A 24,973-nucleotide genomic window follows, 5' to 3' on the forward strand; every position below is an offset into this window, starting at 1 on the left:
GAGTCCAAGGCCAACCTGGTCTACAGAGAGTTTCAGGACAACCATACACAGAGAAACCCTATCTAGAAAAACCAAAAAATAAATAAAATAAAAGGCAGGGGCCTTATATGATTAATTAAGTTAAAACTTCCATTAGCTGCTAAAACAGTATATTCTCTTTACAGAGCACAGAATGTAGACCTCCATTCTTTATTCATTAATACACTCAAGGTTATCTCTAGACTTACTTTTATTTATTTAATGAATTAAATTATATTACTAGCCCCCATTCCTTTGCTTGTTTTTTGTTTTTGTTTTTTCGAGACAGGGTTTGTGTAGCCCTGGCTGTCCTGGAACTTGCTCTGTAGACCAGGCTGCCCTCTGCCCACCTGCCTCTGCCTCCTGGGTGCTGGGATTAAAGGTGTGCGCCACCACCGCCCAGGTAGTAATGATTCTTTAGTGATGATTGCCCTCTGTTTCTGTGTCTTTTACTGGGTGGGACAAAATCTCCTTCCTATGCTTGGCTCTGTACCTCTCATTACTGAGCAAATACCCAAACTGAGACCTATAGCACATTCATACACCCCAGCTCACCCTCTCTTGAATTTCTGCCTCTAGTAGAGGATGGAAAAGATCAGCTGATCCAGCCAACCTCCAAATGTGGGAACCAGCTGAGCTCACTAGAGTGGTCAAGCTGATACTCTCCACATCATTGCTTGTTTAATACTGTGTACTCCTGAGGCAAAACAATCTTACTATGTATAAAACAAATGTCTTTACAACCACTGTATGGATTTTACTTTTGTTTTAAAGCCTCTGTGTATTTCTAATAATTTTGGTTGGTTCATTGGAAACCTTACATGATTAACTATACTACTACAACTACAGACAGTAATTGCTCATAAGATGGGGAGGTGGAGCTGAATCTCATTTAAGGGAAATTTATTGTTTGAATTCTACTTTGGTAAATAAAACTACGGTCTCTGTTTTTTACTTAATTTGCATTTCTGTGATATATAATTTTCTAGCTATTTAAAAATACTTACAAAAATAATACATATTTATAGCTAAATAGTTTCAATTAAGAAAATCAACTGCAAAGCTTTACACTACCCTGTGTTTCAAGCAATCATTTATTTTTAACTTTTTATGAGCGTTTTGTGCAGTATCCGATTGCTAGTACTAAAAACAAAACCAACTAGAGTGTGACTATTCAACAGAATGATTATAGATACAGAATGATGAACTCTAATTTCAAAATACTGTGAGAACATATAGTTTTCACAATAAAGATATAACCAAAATTTGAGGAGCTAGAAATGTTTAACCTACATAAACATTATATAATGTACACATGCAATAAAACATTAAATATTACCATTAATGTGGACTACCTGTTATGTTTTATATATGTTAAATAATACTTTAATGGAAAGCTATTTTTAGGGGTTGGAAAGATGGCTCAGTGGCTTAGAAGACTTGCAAGAGACTCAGATTCAATTCCCAGCATCCATACGGTGGCTGAAGGCCACCTGTAATTCCAGTTTCAGAAGATCTGATACGCTTTTCTGACCTTCACTGGTACCACGCACATATGTATACACAGGCCAAACACTCATACATATAAAATAAAATAAATCTAAAAAAAAATTAAAGTTACTTTTTAAATGTAATTTTGTTAAACAGCAAATGCTCAAAAACTATTAACTGGGTAAGGAGAAATGGGGTGGACGCTTGCTCACTGAACTCTACAGTACCAGTTCACTGAAGAGCTGACTACAGTGTAAACGGGAAGGGCGTGACATTGCAGCCAAGCAGGTGGCGGAGGGAACTGTCCATCTGTAAGGTTACCATGGTTACTCGGTCCCTGGGTCTGGCCGATCACTTCCTCACATTTTCACCTCTGCCCACAGTACAAAGCCCTTGGACTGAGGCTCTCCTCCCTTGTTCCCTCCATCCACTCTCTCAGAGTTGCTGACAGACCAGGGCTTCAAGGAGACTTCTCAACTCAAAGCACACACATTCTGCTCCTGTCCACTCACAACGCACCATAGGTCACGGTTTGCTCCTTCCACTCAGAATAAAACCTCAGAAGGAGGGACATAGAGATAATTCTTAGCATTTTCTTTAATCTGCCCCAAAATGTATGGTTGGTATACCTCACTAGTCTGTCACACTAATAAAAGTTTTCTTTTCATTCTTCCATAGTTTGGGGTCATCTGGTCACATAAAAAATTTTTTTCACTTTTTTTTAATCTTGATTCACAATATAAAACCAATTTGGCTGGGCAACGGTGGCACATGACTTTAGTCCCAGCACTCAGGAGGCAGAGCCAGGCGGATCTCTGTGAGTTCAAGACCAGCCTGGTCTGTAGACTGAGACCCAGGACAGGCACCAAAACTACACAGAGAATCCCTGTCTCGAAAAACCAAAACCAAAACAAAACACATTTGACATCAAAACCCAATGTATACATATATATACAAATGCATTCACATAAAAACCAGAGGGAAAAGGAGGGCTCTGTGAAGTAATATTTAAACTCAATATATGAAATGCACTTTTTTTTTTTTAGGTTTTTAAAATTCTACTTTTAAGTTGTGTGTTATCTACTAAATTGATTTCCGTGAAATGACATGTGAAAAACACTGATTTGCTTTGAAGTAGCTAGAACAATCTACGAAAATGTCTTTGATAAATATATATATATATATATATTGGTTGCTCAACTTTACCACTACAACACTAAGTTTTAGCACAAAAATGGGGCCTGGAAGTTCTGTTCCACGGACCATAGGTAAGATAGCTAAGGTCAGAAAATGCTGGGTGAGGAAGCGCATGGTCACTGTGGCAATTCACAAGCTATCAGTGTTTAAGAAAAGGCCCTGGGGGCTAGAGCTGGCTCAGCAGTCCAGACCACACACTGTTCTCGCAGAGGACCGGAGTTCAGTTCCTAACACCCATCATCAGGGGCTCATACCCACCTCTAACTGTGGCTCCAGGGTAATCTGATGACTCTGGCCCCTGCAGTCACCTGCCCACATGCCCACACACAGACACACATGTGCATATACAGAATTAAAGATAATAACAATTGAAATAAATACGTTCACTATTACAACTGAGTAATATACAGGTGTGAGAGACAAATGTTGATGCATTAAAAATGTCGATGTAAGCATTTAAATAAAGTATGTGCTAAAATGTACAATGTCAACTACTTCATGTTCATTTTTAGTCTCAAAGTTGTTAGAAGTTCTTGATGTTGCGGCATGGACATACACAAAACATTTACCACTCTCCTGAAAGGAAGTGAGACCTTGTACTAACACCTCCCCAGAGCCCTACATAACAGAACATTACCTGCTTAAAAAAGTTTGCCACCGTGAGGGTGGCAGGCCGAAAGCTGGTCAAGTTACAAGCGTCATCCCCACTGGTCGTCCTTTCCAGAGACCGTCTACCAACGAGACTGGAGTTCCTCCTCTCTGACCAAGAACCTTTCCGTTCTGCCAAGGAGGAGAAAAGAGATGGTCAGTTCTAAAACTGTCAAACTGTTTTTAACTGAGAATAACATTCTCAAAATGTCCCAACATGAGAAACAATCCATTCATGTTGAAAGCTCTATTTTCCTCAGCTTACAGGTTACACTAGAAGGATTCACCTCTGGGGAAAGAAGTAAGAAAGAATTCCGACTGAATCTTCTGCCTCACTTCTACAATCTCGCCCATACAGAGTCTCTGGCATATCATGATCTAACTGTATGACCAACGATTTAGTCAATCAGCTACAGAGAATATACCCCACTATGAAGTACCCACCAAAGTGAACTGTAATTAATGGTCTCTCAGCCTTAGCATCTGAGCTGGAAACAAATTCAAAAGACAAGATGCAAGTTCAAAGATTTGGCAGGGTAATACCCCTCCACCACCACCACCCCAACATATGCTGCTGGAATGCAAACTCATGGCCTAACACACATACAAGAGAATCCCATTTTTGTGAAGTAAAAGAACAACGATGTTAAAGATTAACACGGAAAGAAGACTTTTAAACAATATGCAAGCCATGTGGTCTAAGGGCAGTTATACCACCCTCTACTAAGCAAAAGCAGAATACACACCATTGTCCAAGACATAAGACAATATATGGAAAAACCAAAGGATAAAAACAAAATATTTCCAAAAAATTGGATAATTAAACTATAAATTAACAACAAAAGAATAATAGTGAATTCACAAATTCACAATGGGAGTGAAAAAACTCCCATTTCTAAAACGTTACTAGGAAATTAGAAAGTAAGAAGTACGGAGATGCAGCACACCAAAACGTGAGACAGACACTGCTACAGCAGCGCTCTGGGGAGCTGACGGCCAGAAAGGCTTCCAATCACAACCAGTGGCTCAGCCTGACGTGGCGGCACAGGCTGGCAATCCCAGGGCTTGAAAAACTAAGGTGGGGAACTGCAAATTCAAGGCCAGCCTGTGCTAGCAGCAAGACTCAAAGTTAAAACAAAGAAAACAAACTCTCAAACCAGTGATTTCATCTCACACTTTAAGGAACTATGTGTTTAAGGAAGCTGGGCGTGACTCCCCATGTCTCCATGACAACATTGGAGAAGCCATGTCACGAGAATCACTATGTACTGAAACCTTTTTCCGAACGAGAAACTAAACCCAAAGAAAAAGGACACTGGAAATAAGTAAACGAGGAACTAGAAAAATAAAGTCAACAGACAAACCTTTAACTAAACTGAAGGGAAAAACACAAAGCACTAAAATTGCTATATTCGTGAATCAAAGTGACATCACTAGATTTTGCAGGTAGAAATGGTTATATAATAATGAAACAAACAACTACAGAAAAATACTTTGATAACAAGGGAAAAACTCCCATTTAAAAGTAACATTTAGAATGGCCAAAGTATGTAACTATGTACTCTCCAAGGAAGACTACAACAAGTAGACACACATTTAACGTCATTAGCCATCAGGGAAGGAAAATCCAACCCAGAACAAGATGCCGTTTCACCTACACTAGGGTGCCATCATTAAAATCAGGCAGGATTTAGTATTGGCAAAAATAAGGAGAAATGGGAACTTTTAAAAAAGATTTATTTGTTTTATGTATGAGTGCTCTATCTGCATGTATGCCTTTATAGATGGTTGTGAGCCACCATATGATTGCTGGGAATTGAACTCAGGACAGTGCTCTTAACCACTGAGCCATCTCTCCAGCCCAGAAACAGAACTTTTTAACACTGCTGGCAGAATTTTAAAGGGCAGCATACTGGCAGATAGTTTGACAGCCTCAGAATGTTTATTAGAGAATTACTGCAAAATGGAAATTTCATTTCTAGCTATGCGGTAAAAAGAAGTAAAAATACAAATATGCAAAGGCTTTTACAAAGACTGGGAATGTAGCTGGAGTGCTTTGCTTGGCATGCATAAGAGGCCAAGGGTTCAATCCCAGTACCGGGGACCTGAGAACAGCTTCTACATGATTGTTCATTGCAGTATTTTCATAAACTCAAATTATCATCAATAATAAACTGGTTAAATCAAATGCAGTATATAAATACAGTGAGGTGTCCTGACAAAAGGAAATCAAATACAATACATGCTACATCATGGGTAATACCTGTGAAAACATTATATGAAACAAGCCTGCCACCAACACCATGTATTATTTAATTCTATTTACATTAAATGTCTGGAATAGACAAATCCATAAAGACAGAAAGTCTATTAGGGGTTGTTTATGGATGGGCTTGGAAATCTGGGGATAATGAGGAGTAACTGCTAATAGATATGAACATGTCCCAATCACGGACTTTGGTGGTGCCTGCAGAGCCTCATGACTACAGCAAAAGAAAGCATCATAACACACACACCCTTTAGATGGTGACGTGATAACGTGCAAATTGTATTTCAATAAATGTACAATGTTTAAATGTATTGCCTCCCTCTTTCTGTTTTAGGGTGAGGGGTGGCACAGCCTCATGAATGAAGCCTGGGCTGACCTGGAACTGAAGCTGCTGCTGCCTCAGAGTGCTGGGATTCCAGGTGTGCAGCCCCAGCTGAGGAAATACACTGCCCAAGCTACGGTAAGTAAAACAAGCCTATAGCAGTGTGTGTGGGAGGGAGGGGGGATATACTGCTTTAGAAACAATGTCTACAAAGCACTCTTACCTCCAGTACTGATTTCTACTTCTGTGGAATCTCTTTCCAAACTGCCAGCACTGCTAACAATATTCATTAAATGAATCGCAGTCCAAGCAAAAGGCATGCGGTATTTCCCAAGTCTCTGGCAAAACTGGTCAGCTTGACTTTTCAGCTTCTCCAATTTTTCCTTATTCTGTAAAACATAACTTGATCCATGATCACACTTAAAGGAAACCACCTAAGGGCTATGTCACACAGTATCAAGGGCAGGGTAAGTGCTCAATTCTTAGCAAAGACAGCAAAAAAAAGGCTGAGCGTGGAGCTCAGAAGTGCAATGCTTGCCTGTCCACCATGTGCAAGGACTTAGGTCATACCCTCAATGCAAAGGGGAGAACACAGTAACCTGCATCTGTGAAAACACAAGGCACTACCCGAACACGGTAACTCAGCTCGTTCTACAATGTCTGCATGGAAGAAGCATTGCGATTTCTGTTTGTGAACAGGTCACCCCGACAAAAGAGAAAGGTGAGAGGACCGGGCACACTTACGGACTGCAAGTGACCTTTTAGGAAAGGAAGTGTGACAGCAGTCAGCCATTTTAACACAGATTTAATACCAGAACAGCTAGAAAAGAAAGAGAGCTAGAAAAGGTTTATCTTTATGAGCTCCAGAGAAAACCCAAGTCTTTCTTAAAAATTCCTCAAAAATTGGGTCTTTCTCAAAACTTTCTTTAAAAAACAAACAAAACAAAACAAAAACGGCTGACACAAAGATTTGAGATCATAATATGCTTTTCTGATCTTTGGCTGTGTATTTAAATTCCTGTTAAAGTATTTTGGCTTTTCCCTGGATATCATTTAACACACGAAATCGGCTCTGCTACATAAACTCACAAGTATACCAGTGCCTTACTCTATTTTTTTTCTGTACATATTTACACTGACTGGTAGATGTAAGCATGCTTGGTATTCAGACAACTTTCTCTTCCTCCTTTTCTTTTTGGTCAGGGTCATGTATCCCAGACTGTCCTCAAACGTGCTATGTATTCAAGGATGGCCTTGGACTTCCATTCTATCACTTCTACCTCCGGGATCATAGGCATATATGTACATCGGCTTTATGAAGTGCTAGGGATTGAACCCATGGCTTTGTGCATGCTAGCAAATACCTCTACCAAATAAGCTATACCCCTTCACCTGATATTCAGGTTCTTCAAACAATAACTTGGATACACAGTAGACACAGCAATAAATACTGGTACCATTTTGGTAGTTCTCTATTTCCTCCCAGCTGTATTATTTAGGTTTTTGCCAACTTGACATGGGTTCATCTGGGAAGAGGGTACCTCAATTCAGAAAATGCCTCCATCAGATTAGCTTGTAGGCATCTCTGTGGGTTATTTTAATCAATGACTGATGTGGGAGAGCCCCGCCCCCACTGCAGGCAGTGCCACCCCAGCACAGGCAGTCCCAGGAGGCATAAGAAGGGCAGCTAAATATGACCTGGAAAAAGCCAGTAATCATTTTCTCCATGGTTGTCTACCTCTAGGTTCCTGCCCTGATTTCCCTCAGTGATGGTGTATTGGCCAGTTTTATGTCCATTTGAAATACACTGGAGTCATCAGGGAGGAGGGAACCTCAATTAAGAAAATGCCTCCAAAAAAAAAAAAAAGAAAAGAAAAGAAAGAAAGAAAAAGAAAAACAAGAAAATGCCTCCATAAGAGCTGGCTGTGAGGCATTTTCTTAATTGGTGATCAGTGCGGGAGGGGGCAGCCCATTGTGGTTGGTGCCATCCCTGTGCTGTAGTCCTGGGTTCCTTAAGGAAGCAGGCTGAGCAAGCCTCCATGTTCCTGCCCTGTTTGAGATCCCGCCCTAACTACCTTCAGCAATCAACTACAATGTCAAAATGTAAGCCCAATAAACCCTTTCTTCCCCAAGTTGCTTTGGTCAAGGTGTTTCATCACAGCAATAGTAGCCCTAACTAAGACAGATGGACTATGGCCTAGGATATATAAATCAAATATACCCTTTCTTTCCCAAGTTGTTTTTGGACATGGTGTTTATCACGAGATAGAAAGTGAACTAAGATGCTATCCCTGAGTCCCAAGGCAGGATACTCATCAGGACACACCTCACTCTAAATGAGAGAAGTGACAGGTTTCAGAGGCAGCCTAAACTCTGAGCCAGCTTCAGGATGATTTACACAATGTGGGCATGAGGCTGGACCTGCAGTAGTACTTTCCTTTGTTTCTTTGATTGTTGGTCTGGACTTGTTCATCATTGTTCTGTTTGTGTCCCTGCTCCCATCATGGCTGTTGTAATTTACCAACAGTTTAAAATTAGCTCAGCTACTTCCCTCAGTTACAGCACGACAATTTTAACAAGTCAGAGCCTGGATATTTTATTGGTGGCAGCCGATGATGATACCACAGCTATGCTCCCTTCCTAACCTGCCATTTGTGATGTGCATGTGCATATGACCCTTGCCCATCCTTCTTTCCTCTCAAGATGACAAAATCAGAAACAGCAATTTCAATGCTAGGGAGTTTCATCAATACCACTATTTTGTAAATAAAAGAACTTCTAAATTATTTAGAAGTTAAATTTAATTAGCTTAGTTCTCATCAAGAAAAATAATTTTTAAACTCTACTTAAATCACTATCACTACTAATAATACTATTAGTGTCAGGGAGTCGTGGGAGGAGTGTTTCACTTGTGTGTGTCTTCAAGTTCAGAAGAGAATGTTTGGGAGTCTGGGGTCAAGCTAAGGTTATCAGGCTTGCAAAGCAAATGCTTTACCCACTGGGTTATCTCTCTGCCCCTCCTGCCAAAAATAACTTGTAAAGAATTAGATGTGGGTAGAAGAGATTTGAAGACCAGCACAGGACACAACACAAGTTAAATAACAAAGAAAATGGGGAACAGGACGAGAGAAAGCAGACAAGCAGGAAGAAATGAATTCACAGCGGGAACAGGACGAGAGAAAGCAGACAAGCAGGAAGAAATGAATTAACAGTAAATTATTGTAAAGACTTTATGTTTTTATTTTTCCCAAATCACAATAGGAACGATATGGGAAAATGAGGCGTGACATGGTACCTTGGTGGCATCAGCTTCTTTGAAAATCATATATGGTTCTGCACACTCTCCAATGTCTCCTTGCTGTAGAACTTTTTCTAGCTGTCAGAGGCAAAAACAGAAAAGTTTAGCTAAGGTTTTAAAAATAAATGCACTCAGTCAGAAATCTAAGAATGGTTCAATATATTAAAAATCAATATAATATGGCACACATAAATAGAATGTTAGAGGAAAGGAGAATGATCGTCTCCATGCAGAAAACGGATATAAAAAAGTTCAGAATCATTTCCCTATAGAAAACACTCAAAAACTAAGAACATAAGAAAACTACCTCAATATAAAAAGACTATATATGAAAAGCCCACAGCTAACATTCTCAAGTTTTACCCTCTAAAATCAGCAACAAGACAAGAACATCCAGTTTTGCATTTTCTGTACAAACACATGCTGGGGTTAGAGCTATAGCAATCAGCAAACAAAAGAAATAACAGACAGGTGAATGGAAAGGAAGAAGTGAAATGATCTCTACCAACAGTGTGACCTTTATTACTATTATTATTATCATTATTAGGTTTTTGAGACAAGGTTTCTCTGTGTAGCCCTGGCTGTCCTGGAACTCACTCTGTAGACCAGGCTGGCCTCAAACTCAGAGACCCACCTGCCTCCACCTCCCCAGTGCTGGGATAAAAGGCATGTGCTACCACACTCGGTGACGGCGGCAGCTGCAGCATTATCATCATCATCGTTATTTTTTGTTTTGACAGCATGATCTTTTATGTGAAAAACTCTAAAGATTTCATGCAAGAAGAGAAAAATCACATCATAGATGCTGGCCACTGTTGATATGCCTGCACTGCCTGCTACCCTAGCACTCAAGAGGACGAAGGCCAGAGCTGCAAATGTTGAGGCCCACCCACCCCAGGGCTAGCACATTCTAGGCTAGCCTGGGCTGCACAGTAAAATTCTGTTTCAAAAGAAACAAAATAAACAACAACAAAAAAATAAACAAATACAACAAACTTTCAGTATACACAGGGTACACATTAACAATGACAAATTCTAAAAAGAAAATTAAGAAAGGAATAAACTTAAACCAAGGAAGTTAAAAAAAATCTATACAATGAAAATAGTAAAATGTTACTGAAAGAAATAAAAGCATAAAAAATTCGAAAGATATTTTAAAGTCATGAAGTGGAAGATTTAATAGAATTAAGAGTTCAATATTGCCTGTTGTGCACAATTAATGAAATTTCTATCAAAATTCCAATGATTGTTTTGACAGAAAATAAAAAACCATCCTAAATTTGAAAAGGAATCTCTAGAGAAATCTGAAGCCTGAGGAAAAGGGAATGAGTAGAGATTCGCTTCAGATGTGAGACTGACCACAAATCGATAGAACTGTGGCCTTGCAAGAAGACAAAGGTTGCACTTTAAATCTGGAATGCCAGCCCCAGGTTCCTGATTTGAACAGAGGGTCACAGGCTTGCAGGCTATGAGCACTTAAAAAGTGGAACCTGGTTGTGATATAGTACACTGGGTTCCAGTCAAGCATCCTCTGTTCTCTGGAAAACCACAATGTAAAGGAATGTCACTTTATGCACCTACAGCCACAATCGGAGCCTTCTCCACTCTACTTCCCCAATGGACTGCAATTCCTCTGAAACCGTAAGCCAACCTGTTTCCCTTTTATTTTGTCAGGTGCTTGGGTCGGAATCCTTCTACAACCATAAGCCAAAATGGATCCTCTCTCCCTTGGTCTATCAGACATTTGGATGACTAGAATTCCTATGAGACAATTAGCCAAAAGAAGTCTTTTCTCCCACATTTCTGTCAGGTATTTAGTCACACTGATGTAATAATAATGAATAAATGAGAAATGTTCACAATGAAATGGAAGAAGTCCAGCAAAAACCCTTGCATACAGTCCAATGTTAATAAAATCATGTGCATGACTCTCCTGTCTCCGTGTGTGTATGTGCACTACATATGCACCTGGTGCCTGTGGAGGTCAGAAGAGGGTGTCAAATCCCTAGCTCCATGTGGGTTCAAGGAAGAAAACCCAGATTGTCTGCAAGAGCAACGAGTGCTCCTCATCACTGCGCCATCTCTCCAGTCTTGTCAAGTGTTTTTGACAAAGGATGCCAGGCACATGACTCAATGTGGAAAGGGCACTCTTTCCAATGACTATGGCGATGAAGGCTGCTAATGCAGCTGGATCCTCACTTTACACTTCATCTAAAAATCAAGCCCGAATGGACCTAATGTCTAAACGTAAGTCTAAAAATTATAAAACTTTTGTAAAACACTCTTCACAGACTTGAAAGAGTTTGCTCTTGAACGTGACAGTACAGGGGTATAGAAAAAAACAGACAAACTGTATCAAAACTTAACACTTACATTGAAGGACAAAATAAAGAGAATGAAAAGGCAACCTTAAAATGGGATGAAATTATATGCAAAATGTATGTCTGACTACAAATTAGTATTTCAAATGCATAAAGAATCCCTACAACTCAGGAAAAGCAACAGTGATGATGAGAAATCCAATTAACCAATAAACAAATGATTTTGTTATAGCTTAATATAAAATATTCCAAATAAACTTATGTCTCAAACACTTGGCCCCAACCAGTGGAGCTGTCCTGGAAGATTATGGAACATATAGAGGAAGAGGTTGGCTGGAAGGAGGAGGTGGGTGAGGAAAGCACTGAGGTTTTATAGCTCACTTATTCATCCTCAGTGCTCTCTGCTTCCAGCTCCACAAAAGTGTGAAAAGGTTGGGAGTCTCGGCTGCACCCTTGTCACCATGGTGCCACCTGCTACCGGGCCTTCCCCTTCATTACGGAGAGCATCCTCTCCAACTGCTAGCCAAAATAAGTTCTTCCTTCCCTAGGTTGCTTTGGTAAGACCAGGAAAAAGAGTAACTAATGCAGAAAATGGTACCAGAAGTGGGGCTGTCACTGTGACAAAGCTGATCACATGGTTCTGAGAACCTTGGAGAGGGTCTAAATGAGGAAGGTGAGAGAATCTGGTCTGCTCTTTCATTGGTCTGCCTTGATTCCCTCCTTCTGAAAAGGGAATGTTTACCATGTGTCACTGTACTCTGGGAATATGTCACTTGTTTTTATTGTTTATGTAGATATCACAGAGGCTCACAGTTAAGAAACTGACTTCAGTCAAAGAAGACTTTAGCTTCTGAATGGTTCTTGTGAAGGACTACAGGGCTTTTAAAGGTGGACTGAATGTGTTTTGCATGTGCCTATGGGGCAGCAATGTTATGGTTTGAATATGAAATGCTGTATAGTTTTCCTTATAACAACACCATTATTCACAACTGCTAAAAAAGAAAAATAATAATAATCAAGTGATCTTAACCACTAAGCCACCTCTCTAACCTCCCCTCACAATAATAGTCTTAAGTGGCTAAATAGACGTTTTTTCAAATACCATATTTCTCTAATATATCTCAATTTCCTATGATTTTTTAAAGTTTCTTCTCTTTTGAAGTAAGGTTGGGGAACTGGCTCAATTTGTAAAGGGCTATTTATGGGGAATCAAGACCTGATTTCATCACACTACCCCATCCAGGCTCAGATATCTGAGTACAAAAGGCAGAAAGACTATAAGAGCTCTGGGAGATGGTGAGTGACTCCAAAGAAAGTGTCTTCCAGACACAACAGGATTGGTATACACGTGAATTCAGAGACACACAGGGCCTGTGCAGGTTCAAGCCAGATGGGGTCTTAACATTGAGAGGGGGAAATGGACATGGAGTTTCACCCCTAACCAAGAAGTTATCTGCAATTGATACCTGTTGGCACAGGGAAAATCAGTTTTCTCCAATGGAGTCTCAACTGGGTATATAAACTACACTTCAACTCCTAGGAAAATGCTAAAGAGACCGATGTATTCCTAATAGATTGCAAATGTTCACCAAATTAACAATGCAAGACAAAAACTTAAATGAAAATATCCCCATCCAATATAATGGACAAGTTGTCATACATTTATACCATAAAATACTATGAAGCAATAAAATATATTTAAAACTTGTTTCAAATAACAATACAGACTATTCAATTATATGGAATGAAAAAAAAAATGCTTTCTCCCTTTCTTTCCCTTCCCAACTCTGCCCTCTCTCTGATCCCTTTTACTGTTCAAAAACAGGGATAGAGTGTTGAAGAGAAACAGGGCAGGGATGGAATAGGGATGCTACATTATACAGACACTGTAGTAAAAGAACCTTAGGAGAGTGCTTTCTGGAATTCTTTATTTTTTTCTTAACCTGGATGGTCACATAAGTGTATTCATTTTAGGATAATTAATCAAACTACACATTTATAACTTCCATAATTCCTCCTATATTGTGTCATATTTCAATAAAATTTAATTTAAATAATTTTAAGTAAATTTTATTAATATCACCTAAGTGTAATCAAGTTTAATTTGTCTGTGTAAGTTTTCTTTCAATGTGTTTTATGCTTTTGTTCTTTCAAGTAACATTACACAGGACAGTATAACTTCTTCATCTACTCAGCCCCTAACAACCATGCCAATGAAGAAGACAAAATGAAAAAAAGTAGGGAATTAATAATCCTTGCTGAATAAGAATCCCAATATTCCAGTCAGCAATATTGCACTAATAGCCCAATTCTTCACCCTTCCTTTATATTTCCCTTTGCTATAAGATGCTGTGAACTTTCTTCCAATAGAGACCTATTATATACACCACAGTTGCCTGAGTTTCTGTTTTGTTACGACCTGCTTCAGCAAATAGGACATTAGCTGCCATGATACCGCCAAAGACTTGAAAAGCAGCTATGCAGCTGAGTCTACTCTTTGGTACGTCTACAAAGATCGAGAATTTACTGCTAAAAATGACACACACAGAAAACATCTCCAGCCAGAGACAATTCAACTGGTTCCAGACAACCTACAGACACACAAACACAACCATCTGGTGCTGTGGATATCGCTCTATATAAATAACACAGTGATTGGCCAATAGCTAGACAGGAAGTACAGGTGGGACTAACAGAGAGGAGAACTGAGGAAACAGGAAGGGAAGGGAGAGACTGCCTGGAGTCACCGCCAGGACAAGGAAGATGTAAGGTACCAGTAAGCCATGAGCCACGTGGCAAAGCATAGATTAAAGCAATGGGCTAAATATAAGAGTAAGAGCTAGACAATGATAGGCCTGAGCTAATGGCCAAGCAGTTTAAATAATGTAAGAGTCTGTGTGTTTATTTTATAAGTGTGAATTGGCGGGAGCTGGAGAGAAATTCTCCAGCTACAATCTGGTTCCAGACAACCTACAGACATACAAACACAACCATCTGGTTCCAGGCAACCTACAGACACACAAACACAACCATCTGGTTCCAGACAACATACAGACACACAAACACAACCATCTGAAAACAATATAGCCCAGATTGACTGACCAATGCATAAGTCGGATTTATAAATAAATATACAAGAACTGTAACAGGCTTATAAATAAAGGCTTTTTGTTACAGCCCACTGGGATATCCTCTGTTGTTCTTGTATAGCAACAACTATACAACATAAGTGCTAAGGAAATTTTCTCTCAAGAAATGATAAAGATTGACTGAAACTATAAACCAAACCATATTATTCTTCTTGGGAAAAAAAGGAGAGAAATATCATAATGAACCACAAATAACTAAAGAAAATCTCCAAAATTAACTTCCTTTAAAACAGAAGACATTAAAAAGATGGCTCAGCAGTTAAGAGAACATGCTGCTCTTCCAGAGAACCCAGGTTTGATTCCTAGCACCTACATGGCAGCTCACAACCATCTGTAACCCCAGTTCCCAGGAAATCTGACACCCTTCTGGCCTCTGCAGATATCACAGACATACATGAAGGGAAAACACCCACACACATAAAATAAGAACAAAATTAATATTTTTCATTTGGCAATTACAGAAAATTTCTCACATATACATGCATATACATATGTATGTGCTTATGTATACACACAAATCTACACATTTACTTGTATTTTATGATTAGAACTATGATATATAGATTTATTTTTCACTAAATAGTCTCATATTTGTTACCATTTTTCAAATAATGATTTTGCATCATATGAATTTATCATGATTTACCTATTTCTTTATACTGAAAATTTACATTCAATGTTTTTTATTCCTAATCCCATCATGACAACTAAATCATAAATCACTTCATTTCCAAGCAGTCTGTACTCCAATCATCCTTGCCTTACTAGCTCTTTTGTTCCAAGATGATAGTTTATAAAAACTTGCCATTTTCTCCATTTAAAATAACTGTATTTCTCATTCATGTTCATTTCTTTTTGAAAATAATAATTCTATTATTGTTGTTGTTATTATTGGTATTTGAAGGCACGGTCTCTGCATGTGGTCCTTGATGTCCTGGAACTTGCTATGCAGACCAAACTAGTCTTAGACTCACAGATGTGCCCGCCTCTGCAGGGATAAAGGTGGACGCCACCACACCCAACGGAGCTCACCTCACTTAAGAGGATGTTCTAAAGTGAATTTCTCCAGGACTGTTCATTGAAATTAACACTAATTTTAACCTAAATTCATAGGAATGCATCCAACAAATTGGGGCATTATTCCTGTGGGTAAAAAGGACTCGTTTTTTATGAAAATCTACTTTACCATCTTATTAAAAAAATTCATTACCTCTTTATAGTAATTTTATATAAATAAAGTTACTAAGGAATTTATTTTAGGTTGCTCTCAAGTCAAGGTCAATTTAGCCAAAGTCAAGTAACAAAGTCCTTCCGTTTGTTTGTTTTTAACATTTATTTATCTATTTTGTGTATGAAGGAGACGGCACCAACATGCATGCCAGAGTCGGTGGTTCTCTTCATGCACCACGTGGACTCCAGGAACAAATTCAAGTGCGTGAAAGTGAGCCCCTTTAAACCTGCAGAACCATCTGCTGGTCCCAATCAGTCTCTCAGTCACAACAAGATAGCAGCACAGTACTATCTGAATTTACTCCCCACCCCAACGCTGGGGACTAACCTGAGAGCCGGCCATGTGCACACCAGACCAGCGTCCTACACTACACTACATGCCCAGCCCTCGTTTTACTTTTCATTTTGAGACAAGTTTTCCTTAAATTGCCCAGGCTGGCCTCAAAACTCACTCTAAAACCCAATCTAGCCTTGAATTCTCAATCCTCCTGCCTCAGCCTACCAAGCAGCTGGAATCATAGACCTTATCAGGCCTTGCTAGTCTCTAGAATTTCTAATTATTTTTCTGAGGGAAGTATGCTTGGAGCATTTTGTGGTTGTTATTTTCATTTTGTTTTGCTTTTTAAGAGACAGGCTCTTGCTCGGTAGTCCAGCTTCACTCAAGTTTCCAACCCCCCTGCCTCTATCTTTTAAGTGCTAGAGTTATAGGCATGTGCCTCTATGTCCAGAGACCAATTCTTATTTCAACTGGTTGATGGTCAAATCACAATGATTTAGTTTAGTTTTCATATTTATATGACTTAGAAACTGAGTAAAATAATTGCACTATAGCAACTATGAGTGTTAATTTAAGTAGACCTGGATATTCAGTTACTTGGTCTAACAATCCTTTAGAGCAGTGGTTCTCAACCTTCCGAATGCTGCAACCCTTTAATATAGTTCCTCATGTTGTGATGACCCCCAACCATAAAATTATTTTGTTGCTACTTCATAACTATAATTTTGTTACTCTTATGAAGGGTAATGTAAATATCTGACATGCAGGATATGTGATATGTGCCCCCTGTGAAAGGATCCAAAGGGGCCATGACCCACAGGTTGAGAAGCAGTGTTCTAAATGTTGCTGTGAAAAATGTTTTGTTTTGTTTTGGTTTTTTTAAAAGAGAATTAGAATAGTAGACCTTGAATAGAGTTGATTAATCTCTACTGTGTGGGTGGGCCTCATCCAATCAGCTGAGAGGTTTACAAACAAAGACTGAGTTTTCCAGAAGAAAACCTAGCCTGAGCCTCCAGTGTGTTATCACGTGAACTCTGGACTCAAGGCTAACTGAACTTGCATTTGGCAGCTTGCCCTACAAATCAGAGCTGTCAGCTCCCAAGATCACGAGGCAATCCCTTAAGATAAATCCACTGCCATTTGACCCCAGAGCCATGATTAATACTACGTTCCAGTCAGGAAAAGTTAGGTCGTAACTAGAGCGTATGTCCAGGGTGGTACTGCCAAGAATCAAACCCAAAACCCAGGAAACGTAGGGGCTGCCCTACGTTTGCAATGTTGACAAAGGCAGGAGCAGACACCAAAATAAACACATCTGTTAAAGACAGTCTCACCTTTATCACAAGAAAGACGTCTTGGGAAGGATACGTTATAGAAAAAATAGCTGATCTCGCCAGAGTGGTAATAGCAGCGGGTGGCACATGTGGCCGTAACAATCCCTTCATCTGTTCCGAATTAAGGTCAAAATAAAAGTTTTCTGAAATCTGAAAAAATACATTCAGACATTACATTTTTACATCAATACAAAATTTATGAAATGCACAAAAAGCATATATGTAAAAATCTTAAAATATTACAGATAATAAAACATTATATTTTACAACACTCGATTCTAATTCACAGTTGAGTATGTATTTTCACTGAGACCAATCTACATAGCTACATCAAAGTCAAAAAACTGTATAAACTACTTTGGAATATAACATAGGAACATTTTCTAAAAAGTCATATCTCATTCCTTAGTTAAAAGTGCAGCTAAGTCAATTACCACTGAGATGATTGACTATAAACTGAATTTTAAAACTTTGTATGCCGGGCAGTGGTGGTGCACGCCTTTAATCCCAGTACTCGGAAGGCAAAGCCAGGCAGATCTCTGTGAGTTCGAGGCCAGCCTGGGCTACAGAGTGAGTTCCAGGAAAGGTGCAAAGCTACACAGAGAAACTCTGTCTCGTGGGGGGGGGGGGCCTTTGTATTAATAACATCTCAGCAATTTTCATTTTACAAATATAAGCTACTACAGCAAGTTTTCCTGAAGAAATCTATCACAGGTCATATGTTGATAATGAAGGCACCTTCAAGTTTCTAGTTCAGCGTGACTTAGCACATACTAAAGTAGGAAATCCTGGACCAGAGATGTGGAGAGTGCTAGACTCCAGACTAGAATCTCAGAACCCTGGGCTCCATCCCCAGCACCCCAGAATAAACAGAGGAAGAGGAAGGGAGAGGTGAAGGACAAGGAGAAGAAAGAAAAGAAGCATCAAGAAAAGCTGTTTAATGCCCTCCTCTGAAAACTCTGAAGCGGAATAAAAACAGCACAGGAAATAAAGCTAAACTCACTCTTCAGACGCACCACCTAAACATACATAAGACAGCCATGGCTATCAGAAATTCCAAACTGCATCAATAAACTTCGGTGATCGTCATGTTTCTTTTCTTACATACGGCTTTCAGGCAGTTCCCTTTCCTGCATTGGTTTGTGTTTTCTTCTTTTTCTTCTTTTTCTTCTTCTTCTCCTCCTCCTCCTCCTCCTCATCCTTCTTCTTCTTTTGTTTGTTCGTTTATTTGTTTCTCAAGACAAGATTTCTTTGTGTAATAGTCCTAGCTGTCCTCAATCAGGCTGTCCTCGAATTCACAGAGATCTGCCTGGCTCTGCCTTCTGAGTGCTGGGATTAAAGGTGTGCGCCCCCATTCTCCAACTTGCTTGTCTCTCTCTTAAAAGTTGCTTCTGCTATTTGCTTTGGGGACTTTTTTCAATAAATCAAAAACCAGGTTTCAATTAAAGTATTTTCTATAAGAAGAAAATATTTATCTAGTCTCAAAATGGTAAATTTCTATTCACTTGTTCAGTTAATCATATATGAGGAATCACTATTTTGTTTATCTTATAAAACAAAAAGCATGTAAACAGGTTTCTGAAACTTATGATTATGACAATGACTGTAAGCAAATCCCAGAATCTTACCTTTTTCTTTTCCTTGACATCATATAAAGCCAAACTCGCAAAAATGGGCTCAATTTCAATCTCAAACCTATATGAAGAAAAAACATAAACTAACTTCAGAATACATATAAAAGATAAATGGGGCTAGAGAGATTTATGACTCATCAATGAAGAGTGTTGCTCTTGCAGAGAACCCAAGTTCAGTTCCCAAAACCTACAGCACGCAGAGGGAGCTAACAACTGCCCTGGAACTCTCTTCAGGACTCCACAGACATGTGTACTCACATGTACATATCCACACATGGACAAACAGACTGGGACAGAAGGACAGAAACACACACACACTAGGACAGACAAACAGGGACAGGACACACACAGTGGGACAGATACACAGGAATGGACGCGCGCGCGCGCGCGCGCGCGCGCACACACGTACACTTGACATCCGGATAAAGTTCCAGAAAGATCTCTGGAAAGAAATTCTGATTTCAAACTTCATTATTTCAATACCTTCATCCTTCACCCCTATGCCTACCTCCATGCCTACCTTCTAAGACACTTTCCACATTATCTTTCATAGCTTCAAAACCAATACATTCTCTATATAACTTTCCTTATTTTTTCAGCAATAATCAATCTAAATTTCCCAAAAGTCTCAGAGAATTTTCTATCTATTTTGTGACACTAATTACTTTATAGCCTGTGATTAGGTTATTACTTAGGTGTGCTCACTTTGAAATAAAGTTTTAAAATATTTTCTTTTCCATGCTATAAATCAAATAATCCACACCCCAAAAATTTTAAATACATTTAAAACACTCAGAGAAAAGCAGAAGCATTTGGAAACTCCCACTGTGCAGAAACAACTGAGGAGAAGTGGGGTGGTCATCTACCCAGACTTTTGTCGTATAAAACGTACATGTGAAATCCTATTCTTTTCTTTCTTTCTCTTTCTTTCTTCCTTCCTTCCTTCCTTCCTTCCTTCCTTCCTTTCTTTCTTTCTTTCTTTCTTTTTTTGTTTGTTTTTAATTTTCCGGAGCTGAGGACCGAACCCAGGGCCTTGTGCTTGCTAGGCAAGTGCTCTACCACTTGCCCAAGTGAAATCCTTTTCTTTAAACAAAGAGTATAATACTATTTCGTGATCTGCTTTTTTAACTCAATATTTACTGGGCAAATTTCCATATCTTAAATATTAATTTATCCTCTTAATGCTGGGATAGTAATCCCCATTTGATGAAAGTGTCCAGTGTCCTTTCTAACTGTGTACTTGAGATGTTTCCTTCACTTTCCTTCCTGAACCAGAGCTGACACACAGGAAGGAGGGACATGTTTAATGACACAAAGCAAACACAATGAGAAGCTGACAGGAACAACAACACAGTGGGGTCCCGGCCCCAGACAGTGCTGTACCCAAGAAGACGCTTAGCCATGGCTGCAGACCATTTTGGTTATCTCACCTGGAGGACTATTACCCACATTTCACAAGCAGAAATCTGGAATGTGACTGAGCATCCTGCCATGTACAGCCTCAACAGCAAGAAATACTGGGGAAGAATGCTAAGGAGTGTTGGAGCCGCAATAATCCTGCTCCACAGCACTTGTTTGCTAATTATAGTCAAGGTCAGAGTCTAAGATAAGAGACAGCAGTTTCACATTGAAAGTTTAATAAAGAGCCATTCAAAAAGATCTGCACAGAATCTGAAAACAACAGTGTATACACTTACACAAGCAACAGTAGAAATCATCAATCCAACACTGAGGAAGTGGTAAGCAAGAGACAAGACAGGCCCTTGACAGAGAAGCTGCAGCCTCCGAGGTCTCCACAGGGAAGGAATAAGGGAAACGGAGCCTGCACTCTTCCTCCCTGTAACTTCTAGCTAACGCTTCTCTTAGTGAAACATGTAGATGCTGAGCACAAAGGGATCTATCTCAGGAAGTCTTTCAGCACCTGACAGACACTAAAAATCTGCTCTGCATCTTCTTATACTTGAGACTCAGCCGGGTAAGTGGTACTGCAATACACTTTTCCATATACACCTTTCATGTACTTATTAATCATATGAATATCCTCTACTGCAGTGGTTCAACATCCTTGATGCTATGACCCTTTAATACAGTTCATGTTGTGGTGAGCCCCAACCATAAAATTGTTTTTGTTGCCACTTTGTAATGGTAATTTCGCTACTGTTGTGAATCGTAATGTAAATATCTGTGTTTTCCAATGGTCCTGAGTGATCCCTATGAAAAGATCATTTGACCCCCAATGGGGTGGCAACCCACAGGTTGAGAACCACTGCTCTACTGGATCGTTTTTCTACTTACTGTTTGGCTTTTTTTCTTCATCAACATGTAGTTCTGTGTGCATTCTAGATATTAATATATCAAGTGTATATGTTGTTCATACTTGTTCCTCTTCCTAGACACTGTCTTAACACTTACGTCTTTTGATGGAAAAAGTTGTCCATTTCAATGAAGCAAAATGTATGGATGAAGACCAACGATGTAGCTCAGTGCTACAGAATGTGCCCAGCATGTGTGAGGCCTACGTTCAATCTCCAGTACCAGAATGGAGAGCATGAGAAGAGAAGACAGAGGAGGAGAGAAGAAAGTTGGAGAGAGGGAAGGGAGGAGAGAAGAAAGCCAGAGAGGGAAGGGAAAGAAGGAAGTGCAAAGAAAAGAAGCAAAGTGAGTGTGGAAGGAAAATGTTCGTTTAGGGGAGTGCTTGCTACGCTGTGTTAAAGTCAAGTTTCTATACAGAAAGGTACATACATTCTCTTCTAGAAACTTTGTTTTGTCTTTCAAATGCAAGTCTACTAATTGCCACACCAACTCCAGTGTCGTCCGTGTGACATGAACAATTATGTCAATAATAGCGGACGGGAGATACGTGTCCCACGGGACTAAGCTCCCTGGAGGTCCCTGGCAGAGTACCCGTGTTATGTCTCATTCTCAAAGGAGACGTGCTTCAGAGATCATGAGCTCCCTGGGCTATGGGTTCTGTATAACTGCTTTTCTGATAACGTTCTAATTAATCTATAAAACACAGCCAAAATTAATGAGTGCTTGGGTTGTGAACTGTGGAGGAAAGGGGAAGCTGGACATGGACCTTATTTAGATATAGCAGAATGAACTATTCCTTAAAGACCTCAAGCCTCAAGCCGCTAGATAATAGAAAGTATAATAGTTCAGGCACTTCTAGGGAATGAACACTCACTCACTAGGAATCCCAACTAAAGTGATTTATGGAAGAAAACATTATCTCATAGGAGGCAGATAGTGGGCCCCTCTGTTGAGGAAGTTCAGCATGGAAAACTTAAGGACTAGAACAGAACCCTTTCCCCTTACAGGTGTAAAAGTACAAATGTCCATATTCCAACAGGTAAAAAGGTTTTATATTAGAAGACATATATGGTAAAAAGCTAAAGGAAGACTTAGGGAGGATCTGCAGCATCCAAATTGGCTAAATGGGTCATGAGAACCAGAAAAGTAAAAATGAATAATAAACTAGCGAGCGGCTGAGATAAAGATGAAGGACACAGCTGCAAGAAGCCTACACAAGTCTAGGAACTGTACTAAGTTTAAAAAACACAGACTGCTCTTTGGGTCATAAAGTTCTTGTGAGTGAAGGGATATGTCTAGCACCGATTAGTAACTGTGTGCTTGATGTTTTTTAAAGATGATGTAATTGAATTATTGCCAAGCTCTTGTTGTTCCCTGTATGACTTGATATTTTTCTTTTCTGTATATAAACTACTGATTTACAGAAGTAAAATTGCAGCAGATTCAAACCACTTTTGAGTGTGTTTGTTGTCTGTCTGTCAGTCGCCGAATCCTTGCCTTCCTGACTACCCAAGCCCTGATTCTCCTACGGTCGTGGTACTCCCGGTGGGCCAGTCCGTGGCAACTAATAACCTGTAAAAATTTTTCTACATGAATGTGAGGTAGTAGTCAAACTTCCTTTGTCACACACACACACACACACACACACACACAGAGGCAGAGACAGAAAGACAGGGGAGGACAAAAATGCTCTAAGATCCACTGATAAAGGTTGCATGGGCCTGTGACTTTAACAAAACACACTGAATTGTACAATGGGTGAATTCACTAGTGAATTCTGGGCATACACTGGATAAACTATATAATATGGAAGTTGTATCAAATAAAGTTGTTCTTTTTTTTTAAGTAGAAGTACCCCATATGTTCATCAACTGACAAACATTTTAAGTAGCATCGCCATTCAGTGGAATACCATCTGGCTATAGATAGTAATAAACTTCGATATATACTACAATATTTATGAAAACATGTTATGTGATGAAAACACACCAAAAACTCCCCACAAAGTTCATAATTCTCTTTATAAAACATAACAGACAGAAACAGGAAGTCCGTCAGTGTTGGCAGAGGTGGGAAGAAGAAAGAACAGTAGGTGACCGTCCATGATTACTGCTATGAGCAGAAAGATGTCCTAAAATTCCCATGTGAAATCCATAACGTGAAAAACTGTGTAAGCCAGCGTCTGTACAGAGGGGAAATTAAGGTTAAACCAAGTCCTAAGAACGGGACACTAATTCAGTGAAACTGGAGTCCCTACAAAAGGAGGAACAAGAAAACCTGAGTTTGTACCCCACAAACACAGGCAGGTATGAAAGAATGTGTCTACAGCCCAAGTGCCGTAGGGGCAGAAACAGAGGATCCCTGGAGCCAGTTGATCCTGATGAACAGAGAGCTCCAGGCTCAGTGAGAAACCCAGTCACACAAAACAAAGGGCACGGGTGCTGGGGAAGTGGCTCAGGGATTAAGGGCACAGGTTGCTCTTGCAGGGATCCCAGATTTGATTGCACCTGGCAGCTCACAACCACCAGTAACTCCAGTTCCAGGAGATCCAATGCCCTCTTCTGGCTTCCATGGGCACTACATGTACATGGTACACAGACATATATGCAGGCAAAACGCATATATATGTAATTAAATAAATCTTAATTTTTTTTTTTGGTTTTTTTGTTTGTTTGTTTGTTTTGAGACAGGGTTTCTCTGTGTAGCTTTGCGCCTTTCCTGGAACTCACTTGGTAGCCCAGGCTGGCCTCGAACTCACAGAGATCCGCCTGCCTCTGCCTCCCAAGTGCTGGGATTAAAGGCGTGCGCCACCACCGCCCGGCATAAATCTTAATTTTTAAGTGGACAGTACAGGATGGCACCCAACATCAACCTCTGGCCTCCAAACATGGACACAGAGAGAGAATGGCACAGAGACATCACAGACCTCTCGTGCACACAGGGAGGAGAGACATGGATGGGCACAGGAAGAAGACAGCTATTTACAAGCCAGAAGGAAACTTTCCACAAACCAACCCACTGGCATCTTGATCTTGGACTCCCAGCTTCCAGAACTAAGAATAACTTCCTGCTAAGTCATTCAGTCCATATGACACTGTAATATTCTGATGTAAGTAGATTAACACAGGTGTGGGTGACAAAACGTCCCAGAAATGGACAGCAGTGATACCTAGATAACACTAAGAATAGATACTTCTTATCTGTGCACTTTAAAAGGATGAAATTTGGAGCTAGGGGTGTAGTTCTGTTGGTAGAGTGCTTGCCTAGCATGGACAAAGCTCTAGGTTCAACTCTCAGGTCTGCTTAAACCAGGTAAGGGGATGCACTCCAATAATCCCAGCACTGGAAGGAAGAAGAAACAGAAAATTCAAGGTCATCCTCAGCTGCACAGTAAGTTCTAGACTGGGAAAGATGAGAACTTATGTCAATAAATAAATTAATTAATTAATTAATTAATTAATTTGTGATATGC

The 24,973-nt window shown here is 39.7% G+C and overlaps 1 protein-coding gene across 12 annotated transcripts in view; it reads right to left on the reverse strand.

Annotated features, from left to right (window-relative positions):
• Dock7 (dedicator of cytokinesis 7) overlaps window positions 1–24,973 on the reverse strand; it is a 195,938-nt gene that overhangs the window by 125,177 nt on the left and 45,788 nt on the right. For all 12 annotated transcript variants that reach the window (XM_028870268.1, XM_028870264.1, XM_028870266.2 and 9 more), the window contains exons 8-12: window positions 19,183–19,249; window positions 17,555–17,704; window positions 9,241–9,321; window positions 6,169–6,334; window positions 3,344–3,486 (exon numbers count right to left, since the gene is read on the reverse strand). In XM_028870268.1, coding sequence (XP_028726101.1) covers window positions 3,344–3,486; window positions 6,169–6,334; window positions 9,241–9,321; window positions 17,555–17,704; window positions 19,183–19,249 — 607 coding nt within the window. The remainder of the gene's footprint in view (window positions 1–3,343; window positions 3,487–6,168; window positions 6,335–9,240; window positions 9,322–17,554; window positions 17,705–19,182; window positions 19,250–24,973) is intronic.

The sequence above is a fragment of the Peromyscus leucopus genome, chromosome 2, assembly GCF_004664715.2.
Source record: "Peromyscus leucopus breed LL Stock chromosome 2, UCI_PerLeu_2.1, whole genome shotgun sequence".
In the NCBI taxonomy this organism is placed as follows: domain Eukaryota; kingdom Metazoa; phylum Chordata; class Mammalia; order Rodentia; family Cricetidae; genus Peromyscus; species Peromyscus leucopus.